At 50.7% G+C, this 23730-nt stretch overlaps 1 protein-coding gene across 1 annotated transcript; it reads left to right on the top strand.

Moving 5' to 3' along the window:
• The first annotated feature begins 3903 nt into the window (after positions 1-3903).
• mrps7 (mitochondrial ribosomal protein S7) lies at positions 3904-23101 on the top strand. Its single transcript, XM_068058665.1, has 5 exons — positions 3904-4029; positions 12435-12626; positions 15246-15309; positions 20794-20961; positions 22612-23101. The coding sequence occupies exons 1-5, from the start codon at positions 3905-3907 to the stop codon at positions 22831-22833; spliced, it is 771 nt and encodes a 256-aa protein (XP_067914766.1). The 5' UTR covers position 3904; the 3' UTR covers positions 22834-23101.
• Positions 23102-23730: the final 629 nt, after the last annotated feature.

The following is a 23730-nucleotide window of genomic DNA, read 5'->3' as shown; positions in this document are numbered from 1 at the left end:
AGCAGCACCTTCCAAACCCACGACCTCTACCACCTGGAAGGACAAGGGCAGTAGATGCATGGAAACACCACCACTGGCAAGTTCCCCTCCAAGCCACACACCATCCTGACTTGGAACTATATTGCCATTCCTTCACTGTCGCTGGGTTAAAATCCTGGAACGCCCTTCCTAACAGCACTGCAGGTATATCCCAAGGACTGCAGCAGTTCAAGAAGGCAGCTCACCACCACCTTCTCGAGGGCAACTAGGGATGGGCAATAAATGCCGGCCTGGCCAGCGACACCCACATCCCATGAACAAAGAAAATAAAATTATCCCATCTGCTCTAATTTTGTTCACTAACCTCCTGTGTGGGACCTTATCAAAAGCCTTCTGAAAATCCGAATACACCACATCCGCTGGTTCTCCTTTATCTATGCCACAAGTAACATCCTCAAAAAAACTCCAACAGGTTTGTCAAACATGATTTCCCTTTCACTAATCCATGATTGACTGTACCCAATCATATCGTTATTTTCCAAGGGTCCAGTTATCACATCCTTTATAACAGATTCTAACATTTTCCCTACTACTGACATCAAACTAACAGGTCTGTCGTTCTCTGTTTTCTCTCTTGCTCCCTTCTTCAATAGTAGGGTTACATTTGTTACTTTCCAGTCTGCAGGAACCCTTCCAGAATCTATAGAATTTTGAAAGATAACCACCATTGCACCATTATCTCTATAGCCACCTCCTTCAATACTCTGGGATGTAGCTTATCTGGTCCAGGGGATTTATCAACTTTCAATCCAATTAATTTTTCGAATACTACCTCTTTATTGATACCAGTTTCTTTCAGTTCCTCATTTTTACAAGTCCCTCGGTTCCCTAGTATTTCTGGGAGATTTTCTGTGTCTTCCTCCATGCCAACAGACACAAAGTAATTGTTTAGTCTCTCTGTCAGTTCCCCGTTCTCCACCACAAACTCTCTTGTCTCCGCCTGCAATGGACCCACATTCGTCCTTGCTAATCTTTTCCTTTTTGCATACCCAAAGAAGCTTTTACAGTCCGCCTTTATGTTTCTCACTAGCTTGCATTCATAATCTTTTACCTTTCTTTATCAGTCTGTTGGTCATCCTTTGCTGGATTCTAAATTGCTCCCAATCCTTGGGCTTACCACTTTTTCTGGCGACCTTATAAGCCACTTCCTTTGAGTTAATCCTTAACTTCTTTTGTTAGCCACGGTTTATTTACCTTTCCTGTTGGATTTTTATGTCTTAGAGGAATGTATATTTTGTTGTAAATTGTGTAATACTTCTTTAAGCACTAGCCATTGCATTTCTACTGTCAAATCTTTTAATGTATTTTCCCAATCCACCATAGCCAACTTTCCTCTCATACCTTCATAGTTTCCTTTGTTCAGATTTAAGACAACAGTTTCAGAATAGAACCAGAGAAAAATTACGGCACAGAAGGAGGCCAATCAGCCCATCATGTCTGTGCCAACCGAAAAGCTAGCCGCCCGATCTAATCCCACTTTCCAGCACCTGGTCCATAGCCTTGCAGGTTACAGCACTTCAGGTACATGTCGGGGTACCTTTTAAATGAGTTGAGGGTTTCTGCCTCCACCACCATTCCTGGCTGTGAATTCCAGACACACACCACCCTCTGGGTGAAAACGTTTTTCCTCATGTCCCCCCTAATCCTTCTACCAATCACCTTGAATCTGTGTCCCCTAGTAATTGACCTCTCCACTTGGGGAAACAGGTCCTTCCTGTCTACTCTATCTAGGCCCCTCATAATTTTGTACACCTCAATTAAGTCACCCCTCAGCCTCCTCTGTTCTAAGGAAAACAACCCTCGCCTATCCAGTCTTTCCTCATAGTTGCAATTTTCAAGCCCTGGTAACATTCTTGTAAATCTCCTCTGTACTCTCTCCAGAGCAACTATGTCCTTTCTGTAATGTGGTGACCAGAACTGTACACAATACTCTAACTGTGGCCTAACTAGCGTTTTATACAGTTCCATCCCTGCTTTTGTATTCTATATCTTGGCCAATAAAGGAAAGCATTCCATATGCTGTCTTCACCACTACATCTACCTGTCCTGCTACCTTCAAGGACCTGTGGACATGCACTCCAAGGTTTCTCACTTCTTCTACCCCTCTCAATATCTTCCCGTTTATTGTACTCCCTTGCTTTATTTGCCTCCCCAAATGCATATATCTCTTTCAAGCTTAATGTAAAATTCTATCATATTGTGGTCACTATTTCCTAATGGCTTCTTTACAGCAAAGTTCTTAACCAGCCCTTTCAGCAGGTTAAGAGGTAATGGCCATCGCCACATAGCAGACTGGTTAAAAATATAAAAGCCCATGGGATCCAGGGAAATGTAGCAAGGCGGCTCAGTGGCAGGAAACAAAGGGTAATTGTTGACGGGTATTTTTGTGACTGGAGGGCTGTTTCCAGTGGCGTTCCGCAGGGCTCCTTACTGGGCTCCCTGCTTTTTGTGGTATATATTAACCATTTTGTTGTAAATGTAGGGGGCATGATCAGGAAGTTTGCAGATGACACATAGATTGTCCGTGTGGTAGATAGCGAGGAGGATAGCTGTAGGCTGCAGTAAGATATCAATGCACTGGTCAGATGGGCAGAAAAGTGGCAAATGGAATTCAACCCAGAGAAGTGTGAGCTGACACATTTAGGGAGGTCAAACAAAGCAAAGGAATACACGATTAATGGGAGAATACGGAGAGGTGTAGGGGAAATGTGGGGCCTTGGAGGGAATGTCCACAGATCCCTGAAGGTAGCAGGACAGGTTGATATGGTGGTTAAGAAGCCATATTATTAGCCGAGGTATAGAATACAAGAGCAGGGAGGTTATGCTGGAACTGTATAACTCATTGGTTAGGCCACAACTTGAGTACTGTGTGCAGTTCTGGTCACCTCATTACAGAAAGGATGTAATTGCACTAGAGAGGGTACAGAGGAGATTTACGAGGATGTTGCCAGGACTGGAAAAATGCAGCTATGAGGAAAGATTGGAATGGCTGGGGTTATTCTCCTTGGAACAGAGAAGACTGAGGGGAGACCTGATTGAAATGTACAAAATTTTGAGGGGCCTGGATAGAGTGGAGGTGAAGGGCCTATTCACCTTAGCAGAGAGGTCAGTGACTAGGGGGCATAGATTTTTAAAGTGATTGGTAGAAAAATTAGAGGGGAGATGAGGAGAAACTTTTTCACCCAGAGGGTGGTGATGGTCTAGAACTCACTGCCTGAAAGGGTAGTTGAGGCAGAAACCCTCAATTCATTCAAAAGTAATCTGGATAGTCACCTCAAGTGCCATAACCTGCTGGGCTATAGACCAAATGCTGGAAGGTGGGATTAGAATAGGTGAATTGTTTTTCGGCCTGTGCAGACAATGGGTCAAATGGCCTCTTTCTGTGCCTTAAACTTTCTATGATTCAATGATGCTTATGGAGGTTTTCAAGATGAGAGGTTTTGATAGAGAAAATAGGGAATAAATATTCCCTTTGGGATTCAAATAATTGGCAAAAGATCTAGGGGGGAGTGAGGAGAAATGTTTTCACTCAAATAGTTGTTGAAATCTGGAACTCTCTATCTGCGAAGGTGGTGTAATCAGATTCCATAAATAATTTTAAAAGGGAGTTGGATAGGTATTTAGGGTGATGAACTTGTAAGGTTATAGACATAAACAGGGGATGTGGGACTAAACACCAACGATCTTTCAAAAAGACAGCACAAGCAGGATGGGGCGAATGGCCTCTTTCTTTGTTGGAAGTTTCTGTGATTCACTCACAAAATGCCGCACCCGATTGTCTGCGGTCCTAACTCCTGTTGCTAGGGGCATTAGAGGCTGCGCATGCGGGGCAGCAGCGGCCAGCTCCCAGAGCGCCTCACACAAGATGGCGGCGGCCGGCTCCCAGAGTGCCTCACACAAGATGGCGACGGCCAACAGTTGGTGGACGGTGCTGAGGCCTGCGGGCAGGCTCGGGGTTAGCTGCTTAAGTGGGAAGGTTTGGCTCCCGGGGTGAGTGCGGTGGGCAAGTGCTGCGTGAACGGCTTTACCCCTATATCGTTCCCTGACCCCAGCTGGGGCTGTGCAATCGAGACATTGTTGGGACACAGGGTGTCGTGGATGGGGGAGGGAGGGGAGAGTGGAATGGAGGGAGGGAGAGAGGGGGGAGTGGAATGGAGGGAGGGAGGGGGGAGTGGAATGGAGGGAGGGAGGGAGTGGAATGGAGGGGGGAGTGAAATGGAGGGAGGGAGGGGGGAGTGGAATGGAGGGAGGGAGGGAGTGAAATGGAGGGAGGGAGGGAGTGAAATGGAGGGAGGGAGGGAGTGGAATGGAGGGAGGGAGGGAGGCGGGAGTGGAATGGAGGGAGGCGGGAGTGGAATGGAGGGAGGCGGGAGTGGAATGGAGGGAGGCAGGAGTGGAATGGGAGGGGGAGGAGTGGAATGGAGGGGGGTAGGGGGGAGTGGAATGGAGGGAGGGGGGGGAGTGGAATGGAGGGGGGGGGGAGTGGAATGGAGGGAGGGGGGGGAGTGGAATGGAGGGAGGGGGGGGGGAGTGGAATGGAGGGAGGGGGGGGAGTGGAATGGAGGGAGGGGGGGAGTGGAATGGAGGGAGGGGGGGAGGGGGGAGTGGAATGGAGGGAGGGAGGGAGTGGAATGGAGGGAGGGAGGGAGTGGAATGGAGGGAGGGAGGGAGGCGGGAGTGGAATGGAGGGAGGCAGGAGTGGAATGGAGGGAGGGAGGGAGGCGGGAGTGGAATGGAGGGAGGCAGGAGTGGAATGGAGGGAGGCAGGAGTGGAATGGAGGGAGGGGGAGGAGTGGAATGGGAGGGGGGTAGGGGGGGAGTGGAATGGAGGGAGGGGGGGAGTGGAATGGAGGGAGGGAGGGGGGAGTGGAATGGAGGGAGGGAGGGGGGAGTGGAATGGAGGGAGGGAGGGGGGAGTGGAATGGAGGGAGGGAGGGGGGAGTGGAATGGAGGGAGGGAGGGAGGAGTGGAATGGAGGGAGGGAGGGAGTGAAATGGAGGGAGGGAGGGAGGGAGTGAAATGGAGGGAGGGAGGGAGTGGAATGGAGGGAGGGAGTGGAATGGAGGGAGGGAGGGAGGCGGGAGTGGAATGGAGGGAGGCAGGAGTGGAATGGAGGGAGGGAGGGGGGGAGTGGAATGGAGGGAGGGGGGGGGAGTGGAATGGAGGGAGGGGGGGGGAGTGGAATGGAGGGAGGGGGGGGGAGTGGAATGGAGGGAGGGGGGGGGAGTGGAATGGAGGGAGGGGGGGGGAGTGGAATGGAGGGAGGGGGGGGGAGTGGAATGGAGGGAGGGGGGGGGAGTGGAATGGAGGGAGGGGGGGGGAGTGGAATGGAGGGAGGGGGGGGAGTGGAATGGAGGGAGGGGGGGGAGTGGAATGGAGGGGGGGGGAGTGGAATGGAGGGGGGGGGAGTGGAATGGAGGGGGGGGGAGTGGAATGGAGGGAGGGGGGGAGTGGAATGGAGGGAGGGGGGAAGTGGAATGGAGGGAGGGGGGGAGTGGAATGGAGGGAGGGGGGAGGGGAGTGGAATGGAGGGGGGGAGGGGAGTGGAATGGAGGGAGGCAGGGAGGGGGGAGTGAAATGGAGGGAGGGAGGGGAGTGGAATGGAGGGGGGAGTGGAATGGAGGGGGGAGTGGAATGGAGGGAGGGAATGGAATGGAGGGAGGGAATGGAATGGAGGGAGGGAGTGGAATGGAATGGAGGGAGGGAGTGGAATGGAGGGAGGGGATGGAGGGGGGGAGGGGAGTGGAATGGAGGGAGGCAGGGAGGGGGGAGTGAAATGGAGGGAGGGAGGGGAGTGGAATGGAGAGGGGAGTGGAATGGAGGGAGGGAGTGGAATGGAGGGAGGGAGTGGGAGGGAGGGAGGGAGTGGAATGGAGGGAGGGAGTGGAATGGAATGGAGGGGTGGAATGGAATGGAATGGAGGGAGGGAGTGGAATGGAATGGAGGGAGGGAGTGGAATGGAGGGAGGGAGTGGAATGGAGGGAGGGAGTGGAATGGAGGGAGGGAGTGGAATGGAGGGAGGGAGGGGGAGGAGTGGAATGGAGGGAGGGAGGGGGAGGAGTGGAATGGAGGGAGGGAGGGGGAGGAGTGGAATGGAGGGAGGGAGGGGGAGGGAGGAGTGGAATGGAGGGAGGGAGGGGAGGAGTGGAATGGAGGGAGGGGGGAGGAGTGGAATGGAGGGAGGGAGGGGGGGGAGTGGAATGGAGGGAGTGGAATGGAGGGAGGGAGGGGGGGAGTGGAATGGAGGGAGGGAGGGGGGGAGTGGAATGGTGGGAGGGGGGGGTGGAATGGAGGGGGGGAGGGGAGTGGAATGGGATGGAGGGAGGGGAGTGGAATGGGATGGAGGGAGGGAGGGGGAGTGGAATGGATGGGATGGGGGGGGAGTGGAATGGATGGGATGGGGGGGGGAGTGGAATGGAGGGAGGGAGGGGGAGTGGAATGGAGGGAGGGAGGGGGAGTGGAAGGAGGGAGGGAGGGAGTGGAATGGAGGGAATGGAGGGGGGAGGAGTGGAATGGAGGGGGGGAAGGAGTGGAATGGAGGGGGGGAGGAGTGGAATGGAGGGAGGGAGGGAGTGGAATGGAGGGAGGGAGGGAGTGGAATGGAGGGAATGGAGGGGGGGAGTGGAAGGGAGGGAGGGGGGGAGTGGAATGGTGGGAGGGGAGGGGGGGAGTGGAATGGTGGGAGGGAGGGGGGGAGTGGAATGGAGGGAGGGAGGGGGGGGAGTGGAATGGAGGGAGGGAGGGGGGGGAGTGGAATGGAGGGAGGGAGAAGTGGAATGGAGGGAGGGAGAAGTGGAATGGAGGGAGGGAGGGAGTGGAATGGAGGGAGGGAGTGGAATGGAGTGGGAGGGGGGGAGTGGAATGGAGGGAGGGGGAGGAGTGGAGTGGAGGGAGGGGGAGGAGTGGAGTGGAGGGAGGGGGAGGAGTGGAGTGGAGGGAGGGGGAGGAGTGGAGTGGAGGGAGGGGGAGGAGTGGAGTGGAGGGAGGGGGAGGAGTGGAGTGGAGGGGAGGGAGGGGGAGGAGTGGAGTGGAGGGAGGGGGAGGAGTGGAGTGGAGTGGATGGAGGGGGAGGAGTGGAATGGAGGGAGGGGGAGGAGTGGAATGGAGGGGGGGGAGTGGAATGGAGGGAGGGGGAGGAGTGGAATGGGGGGAGGGAGGGGGAGGGAGGAGTGGAATGGAGGGGGGGAGTGGAATGGAGGGAGGGGGAGGAGTGGAATGGAGGGAGGGGGGGAGGGAGGAGTGGAATGGAGGGAGGGAGGGGGGAGGAGTGGGGGAGTGGAATGGAGGGGAGTGGAATGGAGGGAGGGGGGGAGTGGAGGTGGAGAGGAGGGAGGTGGGATTGGAGGGACGGAGGGGGAGTGGTGTGGAGGGGGGGGGAAACAAAGAACAGCACGGGAACAGGCCATTCGGCCCTCCAAGCCTGCGCCGATCTTGATGCCTGCCTAAACTAAAACCTTCTGCACTTCCGGTGACCGTATCCCTCTTTTCCCATCCTATTCATGTATTTGTCAAGATGCCTCTTAAACGTCATTATCGTACCTGCTTCCACCATCTCCCCCGGCAGCAAGTTCCAAGCACTCACCACCCTCTGTGGAAAGAACTTGTCTCGCACATCCCCTCTAAACTTTGCTCCTCTCACCTTAAACCTATGTCCCCTAGTAACTGACTCTTCCACCCTGGGAAAAAGCTTCTGACTATCCACTCTGTCCATGCCGCTCATAACTTTGTAATCCTCTGTCATGTCCCCCCATCACCTCCGTCCTTCCAGTGAAAACAATCCGAGTTTATCCAACCTCTCCTCATAGCTAATGCCCTCCAGACCAGGCAACATCCTGGTAAACCTCTTCTGTACCCTCTCCAAAGCCTCCACGTCCTTCTGGTAGTGCGGCGACCAGAATTGCACGCAATATTCTAAGTTTGGTCCAGCTAAAGTTCTGTACAGCTGCAGCATAACTTGTCAATTTTTAATACTCTGTGCCCCAACCGATGAAGGCAAGCATGCCGTATGCCTTCTTGACTACCTTCTCCACCTGCGTTGCCACTTTCAGTGACCTGTGGAGCTGTATGCCCAGATCTCTCTGCCTGTCAATACTCCTAAGGGTTCTGCCATTTACTGTATACTTCCCATCTGTATTAGATCTTCCAAAATGCATTACCTCACATTTGTCCGGATTAAACTCCATCTGCCATTTCTCCACCCAAGTCTCCAACCGATCAATATCCTGCTGTATCCTCTGACAATCCTCATCACTGTTCGCAACTCCACCAACCTTTGTGTTGTCTGCAAACTTACTAATCAGACCAGCTACATTTTCCTCCAAATCATTTATATTTACTACAGAGAGCAAAGGTCCCAGCACTGATTCCTGCGGAACACCACTAGTCACATCCCTCCATTCAGAAAAGCACCCTTCCACTGCTACCCTCTGTCTTCTATGACAAAGCCAGTTCTGTATCCATCTTGCCAGCTCACCTCTGATCCCGTGTGACTTCACCTTTTGTACCAGTCTGCCATGAGGGACCTTGTCAAAGGCTTTACTGAAGTCCATATAGACAACATCCACTGCCCTTCCTTCATCAATCATCTTTGTCACTTCCTCAAAAAACTCAATCAAATTAGTGAGACATGACCTCCCCTTCACAAAACTATGCTGCCTCTTGCTAATAAGTCCATTTGTTTCCAAATGGGAGTAAATCCTGTTCCGAAGAATCCTCTCTAATAATTTCCCTACCACTGACATAAGGCTCACCGGCCTATAATTTCCTGGATTATCCTTGCTACCCTTCTTAAACAAAGGAACAACATTGGCTATTCTCCAGTCCTCTGGGACCTCACCTGTAGCCAATGAGGATGCAAAGATTTCTGTCAAGGCCCCAGCTATTTGTTCCCTTGCCTCCCTCAATATTCTGGGGTAGATCCCATCAGGCCCTGGGGACTTATCTACCTTAATGCTTTGCAAGACACCCAACACCACCTCCTTTTTGATAATGAGATGACTGAGACTATCTACACTCCCTTCCCTCGACTCATCATCCACCAAGTCCTTTTCCTTGGTGAATACTGATGCAAAGTACTCATTTAGCACGTCGCCCATTTCCTCTGGCTCCACACATAGATTCCCATCTCTGTCCTTGAGTGGGCCAACCCTTTCCCTAGTTACCCTCTTGCTCTTTATATATGTATAAAAAGCCTTCGGATTATCCTTAATCCTGTTTGCCAATGACTTTTCATGACCCCTTTTTGCCCTCCTGACTCCTGAGTGGGGAGGGTGGAGTGGGGGGAGGGGAGTCACAGAATAATACAGTGCAGAAGAGGCCCTTCGGCCCATCGAGTCTGCACCGATGCATGAAAACACCTGACCTGTCTACCTAATCCCATTTGCCAGCACTTGGCCCATAGCCTTGAATGTTATGACGTACCAAGTGCTCATCCAGGTACTTTTTAAAGGATGTGAGGCAACCTGCCTCTACCACCTTCCCAGGCAGTGCATTCCAGACCGTCACCATCCTCTGGGTAAAAACGTTCTTCCTCAAATCCCCCTTAAACCACCCACCCCTCACTTTAAACTTGTGACCCCTCGTAACTGACCCTTCAACTAAGGGGAACAGCTGCTCCCTATCCACCCTGTCCATGCCCCTCATAATCTTCTACACCTCGATCAGGTCACCCCTCAGTCTTCTCTGCTCCAGTGTAAACAACCCAAGCCTATCCAACCTCTCTTCATAGCTTAAATGTTCCATCCCAGGCAACATCCTGGTGAATCGCCTCTGCACCCCCTCCAATGCAATCACATCCTTCCTATAACATGGCGACCAGAATTACACACAGTACTCCAGCTGTGGCCTTACCAAAGTTCTATACAACTCCAACATGACCTCCCTGCTTTTGTAATCTATGCCTCGATTGATAAAGGCAAGTGTCCCATATGCCTTTTTCACCACCCTATTAACCTGCCCTTCTGCCTTCAGAGATCTATGGACAAACGCGCCAAGGTCCCTTTGTTCCTCGGAACTTCCCAGTGTCAGGCCATTCATTGAATACTTCCGTGTCACATTACTCCTTCCAAAGTGTATCACCTCACACTTTTCAGGGTTAAATTCCATCTGCCACTTTTCTGCCCATTTGACCATCCCGTCGATATCTTCCTGTAACCTAAGACACCACCTCACTGTTAACCACTCGGCCAATCTTTGTGTCATCCACAAACTTACTGATCCTACCCCCCCACATAGTCATCTATGTCGTTTATATAAATGACAAACAAGAGGGGACCCAGCACAGATCCCTCTGGTATGCCACTGGACACTGGCTTCCAGTCACTAAAACAGCCGTCTGTCATCACTCTCCGTCTCCTACAGCTAAGCCAATTTTGAATCCACCTTATCAAGTTACCCTGTATCCCATGTGCATTTGCTTTCTTGATAAGTCTCCCATGTGGGACCTTGTCAAAGGCTTTGCTGAAATCCATGTAAACTACATCAACTGCACTACCCTCATCTACACACCTGGTCACATGCTCATAAAATTCAATCAAATTTGTTAGGCATGACCTCCCTCTGACAAAGCCATGTTGACTATTCCTAATCAAATTTTGCCTCTCCAAGTGGAGATAGATTTTCTCCTTCAGAATTTTCTCCAATAGTTTCCCTACCACTGACGTGAGACTCACTGGTCTGTAGTTCCCTGGCTTATTTCTACAACCTTTCTTAAATAGTGGGACCACATTAGCTGTTCTCCAGTCCTCTGGCACCTCCCCTGTGGCCAGTGAGGAATTAAAAATTAGGGTCAGAGCCCCTGCAATCTCCACCCTCACCTCCCACAGCATCCTGGGACACAAATCGTCTGGACCTGGAGATTTGTCCACTTTTAAGCCTTTCAAAACCTCCTATACCTTGCCACTCCCTATGACAACTTGCTCAAGAACCTCACAGTCTCTCTCTAATTTCCATATCTAATCCTCATTCTCTTGTGTGGAGACAGATGTGAAGTATTCATTCAACACCCTACCAATGTCCTCTGGCTCCACCCACAGATTTCCCCCTTGGTCCCTAATGGGTCCTACTCTTTCCCTGGTTATGATTAGATTAGATTAGAGATACAGCACTGAAACAGGCCCTTCGGCCCACCGAGTCTGTGCCGACCATCTACCACCCATTTATACTAATCCTACACTAATCCCATATTCCTGCCACATCCCCACCTGTCCCTATATTTCCCTACCACCTACCTATACTAGGGGCAATTTATAATGGCCAATTTACCTATCAACCTGCAAGTCTTTTGGCTGTGGGAGGAAACCGGAGCACCCGGAGAAAACCCACGCAGACACAGGGAGAACTTGCAAACTCCACACAGGCAGTACCCGGAATCGAACTCGGGTCCCTGGAGCTGTGAGGCTGCGGTGCTAACCACTGCGCCACTGCGCCATTGATATACTTATAGAATATCTTGGGGTTTTCCCTACTTTTACCAGAACTTTCTCATATCCCCTCTTTGCTCTCCTAATTGCTTTCTTAAGCTCCATCCTACACTTTCTGTACTCCACTAATGCTTCCATTGATTTGCTTTCCTTATATTTGCTAAAAGCCTCTCTTTTCCTTCTCATTGTACCCTGAATGTTTCTGGTCATCCATGGTTCTCTGGGCTTGTTGCTCCTCCCTATTACCCTAGAGGGAACATGTTGGGCCTGTACCCTCCCCATTTCATTTTTGAATTCCCCCCACTGATCATCTGTAGTTTTCCTGACAAGTAATTCTTTCCAGTCTACCTTGGCCAGATCCTGCCTTATTTTACTAAAATTTGCTCTCCCCAATCCAAAACCTTTTTTTGCAGCTTGTCTATTTATTTCTCCATAACAAGCTTAAATTGTACCATGTTGTGGTCGCTATCACCAAAATGCTCCCCCACCAACACATCAACTATCTGTCCGGCTTCATTCCCCAGAATTAGGTCCAGCACTGCACCCTCCCTTGTTGGATCCTCTACATATTGAGCTAGTGGAGGGAGCGGGGGGGGGTGAGAGAGGGAGGGGGGAATGGAAGGAGAGGGAGGGAGGGGAGTAGAGGGAGGGAGGTTGGGGGAAGAGGACGGCTGGTTGGGAGTGAGGGAGGGAGGTTGGGGGGAAGGAGGGGAAAAAGGGGAGGGAGGATGTGAGTGAGGTGGGAAAAGGGGGATGGAAAAAGAGGAAGCAGGGTAAGTGGGGGAATGAGGGAGGGAGTGACAGAGAGGTGGAGGGGGAAAACAGGGTGGGGCAGAGGAGAGGGAAGGTGGCGGGTAAGGGTGGGAGAGATGGGTCAGGGAGATTGGAGGAGGCCGAGGGCAGGTGAGTGTTGTCAGTCCAGGGCGGTGGGTCCCTGCCTCCTGGTTTTAAATTAATTACTATGTCCCTCTCCAGGGTGGTGCCCGTGCGAGGTTCCCGGTACAATCCCCAGTACCTGGAGCCTGAGCTGAACAAGGAGTGGCACCAGGTCCTGGCTGCTGAACTCGGCCCAGAGAAGAGTGAGGACTTGGAGCTCAGGGCTGTTCGACCAATAAAGGCGGCACCGAATAACCGGAGCAGCAGCGTCTTCAGTGACCCCGTGACCAGGTCAGTGTGCAGCCTGAAACTTGGGAATCCCGGCTGAGTGGCTGCCGGCCCTGTTTGTCTGGGTCTAGGCCAGTAGACCCATTAACAGTGAACACTTTGGTGTAAATTGGCGAAGTCGGGTTACCTCACACTGAGACTGTGGGCCTGAATTCGTATTGAGCCCTGTTTATTGTAATATTGACTACAGGAAATGGATTGCCATCATATTTTATTGCTTTCAAAAGGCCAAAAATGCAATCTGCCAGACTAAAGTTAAAGGGTAAATTTACATTAATTTACATGTAGTATTATATATGGAATCAGTAGAACGCAGCAAGTTAGTGCAAGTGCAGCACCCAGAACAATAAAGATAGAATGAGATCAGCCTCGCCTAACGCTGCCCTCCCACTTTCTATACTCTGTAAACTTGAGGTCATCCGAGGCTCTGCTGCATGTGTTCTTACTGCCACCAAGTCCTGTTCACTCTCACCACTGTGTACGATGAGCTACACTGTCTCCTAGTCTAGCAATGAGCTTCATAAGATCATTATCATGGAAACGTAGATATTTACAGCATGGAAGGAGGCCTTTCGGCCCATCGTGTCCACACCAGCCGACAAGTCGCCATCCAGCCTAATCCCACTTTCCGGCTCTTGATCCATAGCCTTGTAGGTTATGGCACCTCAAGTGCATATCCAAGTACTTTTTAAATGTTGAGGGTTTCTGTTTCTCCCACCCTATCAGGCACTGAGTTCCAGGCGTCCAGCACCCTCTGTGTGAAAATGTTCCCCTCAAATTCCTACCTTAGGAATCTAAAGCCCTCCCTCCTGCACATTTCTCCAGTCACCTATTCATCAACTCTATCTTTCTATTTCTTTATTCACTGGCATGTGGCACTGGGAGTAATCCGGAGATTACTACCTTTGACGTCCTGCTATTTAATCTCTTTCCCAGCTCCTTGAACTCTGCCTTCAGGATCTTATCTCTCTTTCTGCCTATGTCATTGGTGCTGATACACACCATGACCTCTGACTGTTCACCCTCCCCCCTCAGAAAGTCCTGTAGCTGCTCAGTGGCATCCTTGACCCTGGAACCAGGGTGGCAACATCCTGGAGTCATGTCTGCAGTCGCTGAAGTGCCTGTCTGCTCCCCTCACTATTGAATCCCCTTCACAATTGCTCTTCCACTCTTCTTCCTCCTTTCCCCCCAGTGCAGTGGTGCCATAGACTTGGCTCTGCCTGCACTCCCCAGGTGAACCCATCACTCTCACCACTATTCAGAACTGAATACTGATTGGAGAGCAAGATGCACTTGTGGGATCCTTGCCCTTCCTGGCCCTCCTTGTCCTTCTGGTGGTCACCCATTCCCCCTCTGCCTGCAGTTTTTAAGCTGCGGGGTGACTACCTCCAGAAACATGCTATCTATGAAGCTCTCGGCCTCATGGATACCCCGTAGTGACTCCAGCTGCCGTCCAAGCTCTGAAACCCAGAGCTCGAGCTGTTCTAGCTTGCAACACTTGCTGCACACCTCGTCCAGGCCACAAGAAGCGTCCGGAGATTCCCACATGGCTGAGGATGTGCATTCCACGGGGCTGAGGTGCCCTGCCATGCCTTCGCTTTCTAAACTATTATCTGGAAACACTTACCAGCTGCTCACCAATCAGCATCTTCCCTGGTTGGGACATCACTATACCTGTTTTGCAGATGTTGCTTTTGTTGGTGATTTTGCTGGAGGCTCTCTCTCCTTCTTGAACTCCTCAGTTGCTGCACTCAGTATCCGCCTAGATCTGTTGCTGCTGCTGGTAAGTGTGTCTGTAATATAGATAAACGTCTCCCTGCTCACCTAATTAATGCCTTTAGACTTCAACTCTCAGGTCTTGCCGTCTCCTGTCACCTCACTCGGACCATTCCCTGTTTTAGAAAAGTCCAGAACAGCACCTCTTTCCTCACTGCGCCAAATTCCCTCACTCACCAAATTCCCCGAGTTGAGTGCTTAGCGTGTAAGCAAAAAGCTCCTATTTATATGAGCAAAAGTTCCCTGCTGACCAGGTAACCAGTTCTAACTAGCCATTGATTAACTATGCTGCTGCCACCAGCAGGCAACTTGTTTACCACTGACTATGAAAGGGACTACAAGTTAAGGTTAAAGTTAAATTAAATGCTAAATACAATACTTAACGAGACTTCAGAAAGAGATCATCCTTTAAAATTCCCTCACTCACCAAATTCCCTGATTAAGTACTCTGTGGAAGCAGTACTCCATCAAGCTGGACTTTGTTCTATCCTTATCGTAAATTTATCATAAAGGAAATTTTAAATCAAGCCAATAGGACAGATGCGAAATAGGATTTAAGGAGCACTTTAAAGGAGGAGAGAGTGTTAGAGATTTGGAGAGGTTTAGGGAGGGAATTCCAGAGCTTAGTATCCAGGCAGCTGAAGCGACAGCTGCCACTGGTAGAGCGATTAAAAGCAGGGTTTGACTGGGATGCAATGTAGCCAGTGTGTGGGAGACCTACTTTGTGTCTTTGTTTCCAGATTTACAGTCCCGATCTAACATACTATTCTGATTGATGTTTAATTGCCTTCAAGTTGACAAGAAAACTAAGGAACTAACTTTTTTTTAACCTATAAATACTTTCAGCAAATTCATCAACATGATGATGCAGCGAGGTCAGAAATTACTGTCCAGATCGATCATGAACAAGGTAAAGTCTGATTCTTCCCTCTGGCTAACAAACTGCAAGATTTGTACTGAAATTCTGGACCAGAATGAGAGCAAGGATAGAGAAGAGAATCTTTCTCTGGGGGAATGGGAGCGTCACTGAGACCCTGATTACAATGCACATTCTTGGGATCATTTAATGTAACTGCACCTTAAAAGACAGGATAAATCACAATTAAACCAAAACATTTCAATCTGATGATACCCGTTCCCTTACTTGGCTCCCACAACCAGATAAGGCGCAGTACACTGGTGTTATACAGTGACAGACCTGTACCCACCAGTACTGCACCCCAGTGTTATACAGTGACAGACCTGTCCCCACCTGTACTCTTCCCCAGTGTTATACAGTGACAGACCTGTCCCCACCTGTACTCTTCCCCAGTGTTATACAGTGACAGACCTGTACCCACCAGTACTGTTCCCCAGTGTTATACAGTGACAGACCTGTCCCCACCTGTACTCTTCCCCAGTGTTATACAGTGTCAGACCTGTCCCCACCTGTACTCTTCCCCAGTGTTATACAGTGTCAGACCTGTCCCCACCTGTACTCTTCCCCAGTGTTATACAGTGACAGACCTGTACCCACCAGTACTGTTCCCCAGTGTTATACAGTGACAGACCTGTCCCCACCTGTACTCTTCCCTTGTGTTATACAGTGACAGACCTGTACCCACCAGTACTGTTCCCCAGTGTTATACAGTATCAGACCTGTACCCACCAGTATTGTTCCCCAGTGTTATACAGTGACAGACCTGTGGCCACCAGTCCTGTACCCAGTGTTATACAGTGACAGACCTGTACCCACCAGTACTGTACCCCAGTGTTATACAGTGACAGACCTGTACCCACCAGTACTGTACCCCAGTGTTCTACAGTGACAGACCTGTCCCCACCTGTACTGTTCCCCAGTGTTACACAGTGACAGACCTCTACTCACCAGTACTGTACCCCAGTGTTATACAGTGACAGACCTGTACCCACCAGTACTGTTCCCCAGTGTTATACAGTGACAGACCTGTACCCACCAGTACTGTTCCCCAGTGTTATACAGTTATAGACCTGTGGCCACCAATCCTGTACCCAGTGTTATACAATGACAGACCTGTACCCACCAGTACTGTACCCAGTGTTATACAGTGACAGACCTGTACCCACCAGTACTGAACCCTGTGTTATACAGTGACAGACCTGTACCCACCAGTACTGTACCCAGTGTTATACAGTGACAGACCTGTAGCCACCAGTACTGTACCCAGTGTTATACAGTGACAGACCTGTAGCCAGCAGTACTGTCCCCAGTGTTATACAGTGACAGACCTGTAGCCAGCAGTACTGTCCCCAGTGTTATACAGTGACAGACCTGTACCCACCAGTACTGTCCCCAGTGTTATACAGTGACAGACCTGTACCCACCAGTACTGTCCCCAGTGTTATACAGTGACAGACCTGTACCCACCAGTACTGTCCCCAGTGTTATACAGTGACAGACCTGTACCCACCAGTACTGTCCCCAGTGTTTTACAGTGACAGACCTGTAGCCAGCAGTACTGTCCCCAGTGTTATACGGTGACAGACCTGTAGCCAGCAGTACTGTCCCCAGTGTTATACAGTGACAGACCTGTAGGCAGCAGTACTGTCCCCAGTGTTATACAGTGACAGACCTGTACCCACCAGTACGTCCCCAGTGTTATACAGTGACAGACCTGTAGCCAGCAGTACTGTCCCCAGTGTTATACAGTAACAGACCTGTACCCACCAGTACTGTCCCCAGTGTTATACAGTGACAGACCTGTAGCCTGTGTTATACAGTGACAGACCTGTAGCCAGCAGTACTGTACCCAGTGTTATACAGTGACAGACCTGTAGCCAGCAGTACTGTCCCCAGTGTTATACAGTGACAGACCTGCAGCCAGCAGTACTGTACTCAGTGTTATACAGTGACAGACCTGCAGCCAGCAGTACTGTACTCAGTGTTATACAGTGACAGACCTGTACCCACCAGTACTGTACCCAGTGTTATACAGTAACAGACCTGCAGCCAGCAGTACTGTACCCAGTGTTATACAGTGACAGACCTGCAGCCAGCAGTACTGTACCCAGTGTTATACAGTGACAGACCTGCAGCCAGCAGTACTGTACCCAGTGTTATACAGTGACAGACCTTTAGCCAGCAGTACTGTTCCTAGTGTTATACAGTGACAGACCTGTACCCACCAGTACTGTACCCAGTGTTATACAGTGACAGACCTGTAGCCAGCAGTACTGTACCCAGTGTTATACAGTGACAGACCTGTACCCACCAGTACTGTACCTAGTGTTATACAGTGACAGACCTGTACCCACCAGTACTGTACCTAGTGTTATACAGTGACAGACCTGTAGCCAGCAGTACTGTCCCCAGTGTTATACAGTGACAGACCTGTAGGCAGCAGTACTGTCCCCAGTGTTATACAGTGACAGACCTGTACCCACCAGTACTGTACCCAGTGTTATACAGTGACAGACCTGTAGCCAGCAGTACTGTCCCCAGTGTTATACAGTGACAGACCTGTACCCAGTGTTATACAGTGACAGACCTGTAGCCACCAGTACTGTACCCAGTGTTATACAGTGACAGACCTGTAGCCAGCAGTACTGTCCCCAGTGTTATACAGTGACAGACCTGTAGCCAGCAGTACTGTCCCCAGTGTTATACAGTGACAGACCTGTACCCACCAGTACTGTCCCCAGTGTTATACAGTGACAGACCTGTACCCACCAGTACTGTCCCCAGTGTTATACAGTGACAGACCTGTACCCACCAGTACTGTCCCCAGTGTTATACAGTGACAGACCTGTACCCACCAGTACTGTCCCCAGTGTTTTACAGTGACAGACCTGTAGCCAGCAGTACTGTCCCCAGTGTTATACGGTGACAGACCTGTAGCCAGCAGTACTGTCCCCAGTGTTATACAGTGACAGACCTGTAGGCAGCAGTACTGTCCCCAGTGTTATACAGTGACAGACCTGTACCCACCAGTACGTCCCCAGTGTTATACAGTGACAGACCTGTAGCCAGCAGTACTGTCCCCAGTGTTATACAGTAACAGACCTGTACCCACCAGTACTGTCCCCAGTGTTATACAGTGACAGACCTGTAGCCTGTGTTATACAGTGACAGACCTGTAGCCAGCAGTACTGTACCCAGTGTTATACAGTGACAGACCTGTAGCCAGCAGTACTGTCCCCAGTGTTATACAGTGACAGACCTGCAGCCAGCAGTACTGTACTCAGTGTTATACAGTGACAGACCTGCAGCCAGCAGTACTGTACTCAGTGTTATACAGTGACAGACCTGTACCCACCAGTACTGTACCCAGTGTTATACAGTAACAGACCTGCAGCCAGCAGTACTGTACCCAGTGTTATACAGTGACAGACCTGCAGCCAGCAGTACTGTACCCAGTGTTATACAGTGACAGACCTGCAGCCAGCAGTACTGTACCCAGTGTTATACAGTGACAGACCTTTAGCCAGCAGTACTGTTCCTAGTGTTATACAGTGACAGACCTGTACCCACCAGTACTGTACCCAGTGTTATACAGTGACAGACCTGTAGCCAGCAGTACTGTACCCAGTGTTATACAGTGACAGACCTGTACCCACCAGTACTGTACCTAGTGTTATACAGTGACAGACCTGTACCCACCAGTACTGTACCTAGTGTTATACAGTGACAGACCTGTAGCCAGCAGTACTGTCCCCAGTGTTATACAGTGACAGACCTGTAGGCAGCAGTACTGTCCCCAGTGTTATACAGTGACAGACCTGTACCCACCAGTACTGTACCCAGTGTTATACAGTGACAGACCTGTAGCCAGCAGTACTGTCCCCAGTGTTATACAGTGACAGACCTGTAGCCAGTGTTATACAGTGACAGACCTGTAGCCAGCAGTACTGTCCCCAGTGTTATACAGTGACAGATCTGTACCCACCAGTACTGTACCCAGTGTTATACAGTGACAGACCTGTAGCCAGCAGTACTGTCCCCAGTGTTATACAGTGACAGACCTGTAGCCAGCAGTACTGTCCCCAGTGTTATACAGTGACAGACCTGTAGCCAGCAGTACTGTACCCAGTGTTATACAGTGACAGACCTGTAGCCAGCAGTACTGTACCCAGTGTTATACAGTGACAGACCTGTAGCCAGCAGTCCTGTCCCCAGTGTTATACAGTGACAGACCTGCAGCCAGCAGTACTGTACTCAGTGTTATACAGTGACAGACCTGTACCCACCAGTACTGTACCCAGTGTTATACAGTAACAGACCTGTACCCACCAGTACTGTCCCCAGTGTTATACAGTGACAGACCTGTAGCCAGTGTTATACAGTGACAGACCTGTAGCCAGCAGTACTGTCCCCAGTGTTATACAGTGACAGACCTGTAGCCAGCAGTACTGTACCTAGTGTTATACAGTGACAGACCTGTACCCACCAGTACTGTACCCAGTGTTGTACAGTGACAGACCTGTACCCAGCAGTACTGTCCCCAGTGTTATACAGTGACAGACCTGTAGCCAGCAGTACTGTACCCAGTGTTATACAGTGACAGACCTGTAGCCAGCAGTACTGTACCCAGTGTTATACAGTGACAGACCTGTAGCCAGCAGTCCTGTCCCCAGTGTTATACAGTGACAGACCTGCAGCCAGCAGTACTGTACTCAGTGTTATACAGTGACAGACCTGTAGCCAGCAGTACTGTACCCAGTGTTATACAGTGACAGACCTGCAGCCAGCAGTACTGTACCCAGTGTTATACAGTGACAGACCTGTAGCCAGCAGTACTGTACCTAGTGTTATACAGTGACAGACCTGTACCCACCAGTACTGTACCCAGTGTTATACAGTGACAGACCTGTAGCCAGCAGTACTGTACCTAGTGTTATACAGTGACAGACCTGTACCCACCAGTACTGTACCCAGTGTTGTACAGTGACAGACCTGTAGCCAGCAGTACTGTCCCCAGTGTTATACAGTGACAGACCTGTACCCACCAGTACTGTACCTAGTGTTATACAGTGACAGACCTGTACCCACCAGTACTGTACCTAGTGTTATACAGTGACAGACCTGTACCCACCAGTACTGTACCCAGTGTTATACAGTGACAGACCTGTAGCCAGCTGTGCAGAAAACTGCTGTCTGCAGCCAGAGAAAATTTGGATAGTCAGTATTTAAGACTGATCTGGATATTTTGCCCGTGCCTGGTGATGTAGGATCTGCCCTCCCGGCTGCAGCCCATTCAGTGACTTAGGAGTGCGGTTGTGCCAGGAGTTGAGGAGATGTGAGGTTTCACACTTGAATTTTCCTGAGGGTAGGGGTTTGCTCTGTGTTTATTTCTCTTCGAGAACAATGTGGGGAAGGCAGGAGCCAGCAGTGGGGCTATTGTGGGGTCTGATCTAATGTGATGATGGTCTTCCCTAGACTTTTGAATCCATTAAACGGAAGCAGATTGAAAGTTATCACAAAGCTCCGGAGTCCGAGAAGGATGTCATTGAGTGTAACCCGCTCAAGATCTTCCAGCAAGCTCTGGAGAACTGTAAACCAGTCATTGGGTTAACAAACATACAGCGAGGTGGCAAGTCCTACCAGGTGAGGCTCTTCACTGCTGCTGGGTGCCGAATGCCACTTTCCATCCTGTCCTCCTTTGCTTTTAGTTAGTTTCTTGCCTCTCCTGGGCCCTCAGCTCTGCATCTTGACAGGCTCCAGCTTCGCTATAAAACACTACATAAATGGGAGGCTTGCGTCTAATTAGCAGATGTTGCCAGCCTGTCTTCCCCCAGGCGATCCTGTTCTTTCTGACTGGTGCATATACACATAACCTGTTGCTGTGCACAAACACTCTTTCCTGTTCATGGGATGTGGGCGTTGCTGGCTAGTCCAGCATTTATTGCCCATCTCTAATTGCCCTTGAGAAGGTTGTGGTGAGCTGCCTTCTTGAACCGCTGCAGTCCATGTGGGGTAGGTACACCCACAGTGCTGTTAGATGGGGAATTCCAAGATTTTGACCCAGTGACAGTGAAGGAACGGCGATATAGTTCCAAGTCAGGATGGTGTGTGACTTGGAGGGGAACTTGCAGATGGTGGTGTTCCCATGTATTTGCTGCCCTTGTCCTTCTAGTTGGTAGAGGTCACGGGTTTGAAAGGTGCTGTCTAAGGAGCCTTGGTGAGTTGCTGCAGTGCATCTTGTAGATGGTACACACTGCTGCTACTGTGCGGCGGTGGTACAGGGAGTGAATGTTGAAGGTGGTGGTTTAAGGTGGCTGCATTGTTTTGGATGGTGTTGAGCTTCTTCAGTATTGTTGGAGCTGCACCCATCCAGTTTCACAAAATCACTTTATTTTTTATTTAGAGATACAGCACTGAAACAGGCCCTTGAGCCCACCAAGTCTGTGCCGACCAACAACCACCCATTTATACTAATCCTACATTAATTAATCCCATATTCCCTACCACATCCCCACCATTCTCCTACCATCAACTACACTAGGGGCAATTTACAATGGCCAATTTACCTATCAACCTGCAAGTCTTTGGCTGTGGGAGGAAACCGGAACACCCGGCGGAAACAGGGAGAACTTGCAAACTCCACACAGGCAGTACCCAGAATCGAACCCGGGTCGCTGGAGCTGTGAGGCTGCGGTGCTAACCACTGCGCCACTTATATACACTTTTGTACATACACACAACCTGTGCGCACACATGCTTTCAACAGAGTTAGTAATATGCTTCAGTGCCGTCCCTGCTTATTTAATGCTGAATGAGGAAGGAACCCCTCAGTTTCTGGTCTGTGAATGAAAGACCCCCGTTTCTGTCGTGCTTTTCACAACCATGGGACATCTCAAAGTGCTTTACAGCCAATGCAGTGTTTTTGAAGTGTAGTTACTATTGTAATGTAGGAAATGTGTTAGTCAATTTGCACAGAGCAAGATCCCACAAATGGCATTGTGATAATGACCAGATAATCTGTTTGTGATGTTGGTTGACAGATGAATATTGGCCAGGGGTGAACTCTGCGGCTTTTCTTTGAATATTGATCTGGCATCTTTTACATCTACTGAGGGGCTAGACAGGGCATTGGCCTAACATCTCAGCCGAAAGACGCTCCCTACGGCAGCACGGTGCTCCCTCCATATTGCACTTGGAGCGTCAGTGTAGATTATGGGTTTGAGTCTTGGAGTAGGAGTGTGGGTGAGGCCCAGCTCTTTGCAAAATCACAATGAACTATCTTTATTATTACAGGTTCCAACGCCCCTTACCGATAACCGCCGGCGTTTCTTGGCCATGAAATGGTTAATTACTGAATGCCGTGAGAACCGGCATCGGCGTACTCACATGTATGAGAAGTTGTCCCAGGAGCTGCTTGCTGCATTTAACAATGAGGGCAATGTTGTCAAGCGGAAACATGACCTTCACAAAATGGCCGAAGCTAATCGAGCCTTTGCCCACTACAGGTGGTGGTGAAGCTCTGCACAGGGCGGCCATTGAACAGTTCGGAGCTCTCCACCCAGGTCAGCCTGCAAACTGTCACTTTCCACCATCGGCAGGAGCTAATCTATCATCAAGGATCCACCAGCTCGCACTGATTGGAACAGACAGAACTTTGTCTTTATTTCATTGTTCAGAGTGTGGATTGCTGCTGCACAGTGGGATCATGGAAAAGAAACCTTATCTGTGCTGAAACTGTGTGTCCCGGGGAGAGAGTGACTGCGACACCATCTGTGTCCCGGGGGGGGGGGGGGGGGGGGCGGGTGGGAGTGACTGCAACACCGTCTCTGTCCCAGGGGGTGGGAGTGACTGCGACACCGTGCCTGTGCCGGGGGGAGGGGTGTGACTGCGACACCATCTGTATCCCGGGGGGTGGGAGTGACTGCGACACCGTCTCTGTCCCGGGGGGGTGGGGGGGCGGTGGGGTGGGGGGGTGTGAGTGACTGTGACACCGTGCCTGTCCCGGGGGGAGGGAGTGACTGCGACACCATCTGTATCCCGGGGGGTGGGAGTGACTGCGACACCGTCTCTGTCCCGGGGGGGTGGGGGGGCGGTGGGGTGGGGGGGTGTGAGTGACTGCGACACCGTGCCTGTCCCGGGGGGAGGGAGTGACTGCGACACCATCTGTGTCCCGGGGGGTGGGAGTGACTGCGACACCGTCTCTGTCCCGGTGGGGTGGAGGGGTGTGAGTGACTGCGACACCATGCCTGTCCCGGGTGGGGGGTTGGGTGGCGGAGGTTTGCTGCTCTGAGCTCCAGGGTGAACGGGTTTGCTGCTGGGCCTGTTGGTGAGTTCTCAAATTTTTAAATTTAAGTGAAAACAGATGAAAATGGAATAAATAGGCCACGGAGGCAGCAGAATCTGCAGAGAGCA

The sequence above is a fragment of the Heterodontus francisci genome, chromosome 26, assembly GCF_036365525.1.
Source record: "Heterodontus francisci isolate sHetFra1 chromosome 26, sHetFra1.hap1, whole genome shotgun sequence".
Taxonomy (NCBI): Eukaryota; Metazoa; Chordata; class Chondrichthyes; order Heterodontiformes; family Heterodontidae; genus Heterodontus; species Heterodontus francisci.
Note: the sequence above shows the minus strand (reverse complement) of the source record. Positions and strands in the feature narration are given on the sequence as shown.

Bases quoted from the DNA above. Each gene is read 5' to 3' on its own strand.
- mrps7 (XM_068058665.1), top strand. From the start codon at position 3,905: ATGGCGGCGGCCGGCTCCCAGAGTGCCTCACACAAGATGGCGACGGCC. The intron at 4,030-12,434 runs GTGAGTGCGGTG...GTCCCTCTCCAG, and splicing joins GGGAAGGTTTGGCTCCCGGG to GGTGGTGCCCGTGCGAGGTT. The intron at 12,627-15,245 runs GTCAGTGTGCAG...AAATACTTTCAG, and splicing joins TTCAGTGACCCCGTGACCAG to CAAATTCATCAACATGATGA.